The sequence below is a fragment of the Zalophus californianus genome, chromosome 3 (genome assembly GCF_009762305.2).
Source record: "Zalophus californianus isolate mZalCal1 chromosome 3, mZalCal1.pri.v2, whole genome shotgun sequence".
Classification (NCBI taxonomy): domain Eukaryota; kingdom Metazoa; phylum Chordata; class Mammalia; order Carnivora; family Otariidae; genus Zalophus; species Zalophus californianus.
In genome coordinates, this window is record NC_045597.1 from 13,943,838 (window position 1) to 13,952,713 (window position 8,876).

At 43.7% G+C, this 8,876-nt stretch overlaps 1 protein-coding gene across 1 annotated transcript; it reads left to right on the forward strand.

The window, feature by feature from the left end:
- Nucleotides 1-6,847: 6,847 nt before the first annotated feature.
- OXGR1 (oxoglutarate receptor 1) lies at nucleotides 6,848-7,862 on the forward strand. Its single transcript, XM_027591383.1, is given in 2 exon segments — nucleotides 6,848-7,831; nucleotides 7,833-7,862. Coding segments are annotated over 2 exon segments (1,014 nt in total).
- Nucleotides 7,863-8,876: the final 1,014 nt, after the last annotated feature.

Genomic DNA, 8,876 nt, shown 5'->3' on the forward strand with positions numbered 1-8,876 from the left:
TTACTGGATCACATGGTAATTTTATTTTTAATTTTTTGAGGAACCATTATACTGTTTTTTATAGTGGCTGCACCATTTTATATTCCCAGAACTGGATAATTTAAAATGTTCCTTGCACATTTAAGATTTTAGGACTTAACACTTTCAATAATCTCTTTCAGCCATTTTCCTCTTTACCTGGAAATCCTGCTCATCATGGAAAAATGTTCAAATGTCTTTTTACTCCAGGAAGCTTTTTCTGATCTCTCCTTCTCTTATGCCTGGATTATGCACGTTCTAGCACCCTAATTTACCAGTGTCAACATTAATCACTTTTTACATTAATCGTTTATTTTTTTCTAGGACATGTGTTCCTAGAAGTTAGAGATCATGTCTTATTCCTCCTTATCTCCTCAGTGCCTTGATTATATAGAATAACCAAGCAGCAAGTGTCTGATGAATGAATGTGTGGGTGGATTGGCACAAAATAGGGTCAAATAGTTCCAAATGAGAGATTGAGGAAGTGATTAAAAACAGTAAAACTGGAGAATAATTTTTCTCCTAATGCAAGGTATTTCCCTGGAAAGGCTGGGACCCAAATAATAATAATAATAAGCATAAAATTTAAAAACCTACTGTCCCAACCATCAGCTAGGGGAGAGTCTTCTCACTTGGGCTCTGGAATGCCTGGTTTGCCATTCTTGCTCAAGCAGGCCTGCATGTCCACAGGATGGACTGGTTGTGATACTGTCCACCAACATGGAAATGCAGAGGGGCATTCTATGCTCTTTCACAACAGAGCATGAAAGGCACTTTCTCCACTCATCTCCTTTTCAGCAATACACGGAAGTCTTCTTTACTGCTGGAAGAGACCGTAGAGTCCAATGACTCAGAGCCCTGTTATCTTGGATGATGCGGCTGAGTTTCAGAGCAGGGAAGAGGCTGTTCCCAAGTCCCATGGCAAGAGGGCTTCGACCTACATCTGGAGATCCAGACAAATGCTCTTCTTACACAGTTACAAACTATTTTTAAACGACTTTGCAGAGTGGTGGAGGACAGGCCTGTAATTGGATACAGTGAAAAGACACTTCAGTGGAAGTCTTTAATTTAGAGGGTCAGATTGAAGTCGCTTCCACTCCAAGCTAGATAAAAGGCCCTGAACTGTGGGCAAGCAGGCGATGGTGCCGATAGTTCTGGAGCCAGGCAAGAGGACCCCAACCCTCCTGGGGCAAGAGCCCACCTCTGCAAATACTCGCTTTGTGCAGGCTCGCGACCAGCCGGCATGGAGGATGTCCAGAGCTCTCCCGGAGTGGAAGTTGCTGCCCCTGGTCGGCCTCCAAAGCGGGCGAGGGAGGATGCCGCCGGCTGTCTGCGGGGGCGGGACCAGGAGCATGCACCTGCCGCAGGGCTCAGAGGGGTGGGAGGGGCAGGGGCGGTGCGCGCGGCCTCGGCTCCGACTGTCCCGCCGCCAGCGCGCAGCCGCGCTCCGACGGCCACGCGGGGCACACGGGGGCCGCGCACCAGGCGCCAGGTGAGCGGAGATCGGATCCGGGAGCTGCGGGAGGGCCGGCGGGGGCCGGGTGCGGGGATCCGGCGCTGATCCGGGAGGGACGCGGGGCGCCCTGAGCCTGGGCAGCAGAGCCCCGGGCACGTCTCTGCGGCAGGATAGGGGCGCGGACAGATCAGGGGCCCCTGGTTCTCTCGGAGGCAGCAGGAATACCCCGCATCCCCGCAGGGAAAAGGAGAGCCTAAGATGGCCAGAGGTTTATCTCAGGGAGGCCTGAAAAAGTTCCGGACTGTCAATCCCATCTTGTGCCTTTTTCAGGACCAAGCATGGGTGTCTTTGGGGGGTGGGGGTACTTTGGGGACAGGCAGCATTCATCTCTGACACTATTGATTCTGACTTCTGGATACATTCTTAGCTCTTACTGCATCTTCCTGGTGTTAGCAAAGGTCCAAAGACACTGCCCCACAGTCTTCCCAACAAGTAAAGGAACACCCCCCCATGCCTTTTTCTTTCTTTCTTTCTTTCTTTCTTTCTTTCTTTCTTTCTTTCTTTCTTTCTTTCTTTCTTTCTTTCTCTTTCTTTCTTTCTTTCTTTCTTTCCTTCCTTCCTTCCTTCCTTCCTTCCTTCCTTCCTTCCTTCCTTTCTTTCTTTCTTTCTCTTTCTTTCTTTCTTTCTTTCTTTCTTTCTTTCTTTCTTTCTTTCTTTCTTTCTTTCTTTCTTTCTTTCTCTTTCTTTCTCTCTTTCTCTCTTTCTCTCTTTCTTTCTTTCTTTCTCTCTTTCTCTCTTTCTTTTTCTTTTTCTTTCTTTCTTTCTTTCTTTCTTTCTTTCTTTCTTTCTTTCTTTCTTTCTTTCTTTCTTTCTTTTGTCTTGTTTTGTCACTATGGATTTAATGAACAAGTTTAGTACTGTCTCTAAATCTCCAAATGGTATGTAAAATTTCTGTGTGCCCGTACATGTATTTTTCCCAGGAGGGCTTCCATAGACTTTATTTAAAGATCAAATAGCTAAAACCATAGCTTTGGGTCCCATCAACATGGCAAGTACTAACAGTCTTTAGGGTGACTGAGTGGCAGATTCTTATTTGAAAACTGGGATTGAGGGAAGGGTTAGGGAGAGGAATTCCTTCGAATTCTGGGAGGACAACATTCATGCGCCTCTCAAATTTGCCTGGAGTAAGAATTGGTCTGTCTTCCACTAGTACGAAATCGAATCAGTTTACAGATATGTAGAGGAGGAAACGAAGATGGATCTTTGTGAATGAAATGTCTATCTACGGTTCTTCTTGATAACCAATCGCAGCCTGAGCTGCAGTTTCCGGGGACTCTGAAGGAATGTGAGAGGTGCAGGGTTACAAGTTTCTATGTCCCTGGTCCATGGCAGCTTGAGAAGAGGAAAGAATGAATGTTAACTCAGCCTTGGAATAGCACCAGAAAAACCTAGGGTGTGAGTCCAGAGGGAAGAGAACACTGACAGGGTGGGGTCTGGGAAGTTGGGTTTGGAGCTTACTACAAAATTAACAGATACCCTAGAAAAATCGCATTTCATCATTAATCCTACTTGTTCCCACCAAATGGGCAAGAGTGTGCCATGGACATACCGTAGTATATGCTGCTACTTGAATAGATGCTATTTCTGTTCGTATCTTCCCTATCTGCAGAAGCTTGGTATCCCAGTCTGTGAGGTTCATGGGCAAGTTGGCATTTAGGATAGCGGTCCCCAAGCTGTGTGTTTCCAAAACACTGATGTCCTGCAACTAGCCTCAAATAATCACATTCTTTTCCCAATTTCAGAGAAAAAGATAAAGCCAAATGATGTGGTTTTTTCCTTATAAAAATATCCCAAATCATTGGCGCTTGCTTTTATTTGTGTGTTATCTAGTTTAGTTCAAATATATGTATCTCGTTATGTTGAAACTTAATAGATCATTTTTGCTAGTTTATGAAGAGTCGGTTAGTTCTAGGTGGTCTATAACCTCCCTATGATTGAGATCCACTGTTGTAGCAACAAATAGGGGACACATCACATTTTTCTTTACTGTCCTTTTGAATGCAAATGAGTCCTTTGTGGACATCTGGGTGGTGGTAGTGAATTTCACAGGACTCTGGAACCTGCCTCATTCTACTTCACTCACATCCCTGCCCAGTTCTATCCATTGCTCTAAAGTTGACCCATATTTTGTAAACTCAACCATTCTTTTGCTGAAGCTTATGGAAGAGGGGTTAAATTTCTTAGCCAACCCCTTCTCCCTTACAATGGGTCAGTCGGTCTTCATTAAATCCCCAGTTGAACTGTTGTTTTTCAAAACAGTAAGGTGGTTATTTCTACCTACAACCTGTCTTTTCCTGATATGATTATTATTAAAAATGGCCCCATACCAGGGCCAGGGGGCTATTTGGCAATAACAGAAATTATAATTGTGCTTCTTGCTTTAAAAGTGGTTAAAGAAGCAAACTTTTTAAAAAATAATATTTGCCACTTCATTAACCCTTCAGCCTAAGGTAAAATTCTGCTGATGTTGCTGAGTTCTTTTTTTTTTTTTTTAAGCAAGTATATACTGAGCACTTTCTCCGAGTCGGCCCTTGGGGTATGAGGTGATTCTATGTTTCTGCTTTCAGGGAGTTGACAGACAAACAGTGTGGCCTTGAATCAGCACTTATTAAAAAGTGACTTCTGGAAGTGCTGCCTCAGGGACTCTTTGACCATGACCCCTTGCTTTCGGGTTTAAATACCTGCCCATGAGCCCATTTAAAGAATCTGGCCGAGGAAAAAGCTCTCCGCTGCAGTTTCCTGGGCTCAGAGCACCCTTGCTGGTCAGCAGGACCTGACTCCTATTACCTCCCGTACTGTGTAGGTAATAGTTCGAGGAATATTGTGTCCAGTGAGAGTAAATTAACTTGACAAGGAGAGAAACATTTGCTTTCCGTCTGTAATACACATCCCAATGAGTACTGGCCTCTCCCCCGGACGATCCTAATGGCTGCCCGGTGGCATGTTTCACATCCTTAGGCTAGTCTTTCCCCAATTCATATGGAATAAAAGTCATAAATGTTTAAAGGCATCCTGATCTGCACCGGAAGTGTGAGCTGGAGGAGTATGTTCAAGGCCAATGAACAGGGGAAGATTCTATCAGTTTCAGATTAGTTAAGTTGGGACAGTCTGAAATATACCTCTTTACTACACTGAGGGAAAGCGTGAAAGTGTAGATTTTGATACCAGGTAATAGTAATAATGATGGCAGACAATGATATAGCAGTTAGTATGTGCCAGGCATCCTTCAAAACACTTTATGTACATTAACGTATCAACTTATTTAACCTCTCTCAACCCAAACAGCTGAGTACCATTATCATTGACAATTTAGCCCTGCATCACACAATTTATGATGTTTGATTTACTTAGCCCTTCTGGGATAAAGTCTAATTCAGCCTTGTTATTTTAGGGCACTTAGTTCAATTCTTGCCTATGTATTGTGAGGGGCAGCCTTGCTCTGCACACAGACTGCCCTAGTCTGTATCTTGGTTCACTCCTGACTAGCAGGGTGACCTTGAGCAAATCACTGCTTCTTCATGCCTCAGTTTCCTCTGTAAAATGGGAGTGATCACAGAACTACCCCGTCAGGTTGCTGTGAGGATTGAATGAATTTATACACGTAAGACACTTAGAGTAGTAGAGCTTTGTCCACAGGAAGCGCTATTATTTTCATTATCAGCTACTTTTTCTTTCCAGCTGCATCTCCCACTGCTCCCTAACGTAGCCGCTACACTGAGCTACTTAGAGCTCCCCTGAACCTTCTGAAGTCTTCCTATGTCAGTGGCTTTGCACACGTTATTCCCTTTGTCTGGAATGCCTTTCCCTTCCTATTGCTACCTCCAGCTGAAATGTTCCTTCCTAATGACCTTCCTCTAGTGTCCTCCCCCGTTCTCCAGGTAGGTATTCCCGTCCTTCTTTGTGATCTCGGTAGCTTCGTGCCGTTCATCTATCAAAGGACTTAGTGATTAACAACTACCCGACATCTATTGAGCACTTATCACACGCCCAGTAGTGTTCCAAGTGCTTTTCTTGCTTTTTAAAAAAATATATTGAGAGCTCCATGTGGTAGGGTTATATTTCGTTAAAATTATGTCCATGTCCATCTCCCCCAGTAGACTGTGATAGTGGCTTGTACATCTGTGTGTGTTATTCATTTTGTATCTCTAAGAGCTGGCGGAGTGCCTAATTAATACACAGTGGGCACTCCATAAATGTGTAAGTGGATGCATTTTACCAGCATCTATTTACATCTGAATGAAAAGCTAATTGTAAGTAATTCTTCTTCTAAATAATCTTCATGCTTTTCTCATTGCAGAAATTCACTGACAAAATTTTAGAAAACACTGATAAGTAAGAAGAAGGAAGTGAAAATCCCACTGCTCCTAGCCCTGGGGGGCTTCAGCAAGGTGCTTAGGGACATCCAAGTTCTCAGCGGCTAAACTGAGAATCAAGGTCAGGCAGGCTGGCGACAGAGCCCAAAGCTCTTAACGCTGCATGAATCTGCTGCTCTTCTTCCCCTGGCAGACACACATGCCCTCCCATGAACAAATTATGTTAGCTAGTAAAATAGGTTGGAAGAGCTGACATTTGAAAATGAAATCTACCATCCAGGTGATGGTGCAAGGCATGAAATCTACATTTTAAAAATGGCCGGTATTCTGTCTTTTCCTGCCTTCCCATTTCATGTTCCATCATGTATTTGGGGGAATCCAGATGGAGAGACAGCACAGTGAAGTAAGGCAGAATAGAGGATGGCTTCTAAATCCGACTAACACAGGTCTGAACCCCGGCTTTGCCCCTAGATGCCTTACCAGGGACAGGTTGCGAAACCTCCCTCAGTGTTTGTTTCTTCTGTAAAATAGAGAAAGTAAGGAACATTTCTCAGTATCTTGTGAGGTTTAGAGGTAACACGATGGTGAAGTGCCTCGCGCTTGAGTAATGGCGGGTCTTTGGTGAAGTCTCTAATGGTGACACCCTACGGCTTCCCCAAACGGCAACCTTGCCAAATTGTTTTCCACAGCTAAGCGCAGTTGTTTTTTCCAGCCCTTCATTTTCATTCTGGTGGTAATTTAACTTTTATATTATTATTAGATGTCTTGCCTCACAATAGTTTTCCTAGAAATTCAATCTCTTCTCCACAGGGTCTCTTGAAGATTAAAGAGAAAGAAGTGGCGAATTTAGGATCTTAGAGCAATTTTCATTTAAAAGAAGATCATTGTTTTCATTACCCCATCATTAATGTTTTCTGTTTTCCTTTATCAGCGAGTTATTTTGAAGCCGATTTGAACTGCCAAGCCGAACTCTTGTTTTCCTGCAAGATGAAAGACAGCCATGAATGAGCCACCAGACAGTTTTGCAAATGCCTCTGACTTCCCCGATTATGCAGCGCCATTCGGAAATTGCACTGATGAAAAAATCCCACTCAAGAGGCACTACCTCCCTGTTATTTATAGCATCATCTTCCTGGTGGGCTTTCCAGGGAATGCAGTAGCAATTTCCACTTACATTTTCAAAATGCGGCCCTGGAAAGGCAGCACCGTCATCATGCTGAACCTGGCTTGCACAGACCTGCTCTATCTGACCAGCTTCCCTTTCCTGATTCACTACTACGCCAGCGACGAAAACTGGATCTTTGGGGATTTCATGTGCAAGTTTATCCGCTTCGGATTCCATTTCAACCTGTACAGCAGCATCCTCTGCCTCACCTGCTTTAGCATCTTCCGGTACTTTGTGATCATTCACCCCCTGAGCTGCTTTTCCATCCACAAAACTCGATGGGCCGTGGTGGCCTGCGCTGCGGTGTGGATCATTTCACTGGTGGCCGTTGTTCCTATGACCTTCCTGATCACCTCAACCACCGGGAACAACAGATCTACCTGCCTTGACCTCACCAGTTCGGATGACCTCGCCACCATCAAATGGTACAATCTAATTTTGACGGCCACTACTTTCTGCCTTCCCCTGGTGATAGTGACACTTTGCTATACGACGATCATCTACACCCTAACCCAAGGCCCTCACAATCACAGCTGCCTGAAGCAGAAAGCTAGAAGGCTAACCATCCTGCTACTCCTCGTGTTTTATATATGTTTTTTACCCTTCCACATCTTGAGGGTCATCCGGATCGAATCTCGCCTGCTTTCAATCAGCTGCTCTGTTGAGAATCAGATCCATGAAGCTTACATCGTTTCTAGACCCTTGGCTGCCCTGAACACCTTCGGTAACCTACTACTGTACGTGGTGGTCAGTGACAACTTTCAGCAGGCCATCTGCTCGATGGTGAGATGCAATGCAAGTGTGGACCTAGAGCAAGCAAAAAAAAATCAGTTACTCAAACAACCCTTGACATACTTCAGCTAGTCAACCAAGAAGAGCCTGCTGAGACTTGAACTTCTCAGAAGTCCAGAATAGCTCCCTCGATGGCTCTCAGTAAATATTGTATGTTCAGGTAATTACGTGCCAAAGCCAGGACAGGGCCACCAGGAATTCTGTGCAACCCATTTATTGAGATCTTCCCTAGGGTCGATGTAAGAAGGGGATACACACCTATCAGGAGAGGATTCACATGTGGAATTGAAACTTTTGGAACTCAGGGACATCTTGAAAAATCTAGGATATCTAGTCTCACCAACTTACTCTGTATAAATAAAACTACGAGTTTCAGGAGTTTTATAAAATCGAAAGTTCACCCACTTGCCCCAGTTAAGTTAGGTGCCAAGACTGAAGAAAGACACTCTTCTCGCCCTTGGTTTCATGTGCTCCTTCATACTCGGGCCTGTCCGTATTTAACCCTTAGACTATCCAAGGCATTATTTGTCTCTTTTTCAGTATTCTCTTTGTTTTCATTTCATGTCTTTAAGACTTTTTTTTCCTTCAAACTTTGCCTTGAGATCATTAAACTGTGTTTCTCGCTAGGCTTTCATCAGTTTAGATTCAAGCCAACTGATACAATACACTTGAGACAATTCAAAGATGTCTACGCAGATGACTGACATACCTGCAAGGTATTGGAGGCATTTTGTCTTTATTGGTGTAGATATTTTTAGAAGTTGATACTGAACTGAGAAAAATTATCAAGTTGTATTAGTAATTGTCAACACATCCCAGGAAAGGGAGGAGGGGCCTCTTTTGGGGGAACAGAAGTACTTTGAAATGTCATGTATATATTGGGTATTAAGTAAAATCTAACAGTGTTTGGATTTCTGTGGAAAATTATCCCAGGAAACACCAGTTCTCTTTAGATACCTTTCTCTTTTGTGACTCTCTTGAAAATATGTTATCTATTTATTATAACAGCTAAGACTATTTTTGAGTTATGTGTGTGCTTAATTATCACTAAGTATAAATATTTGAGAAAATG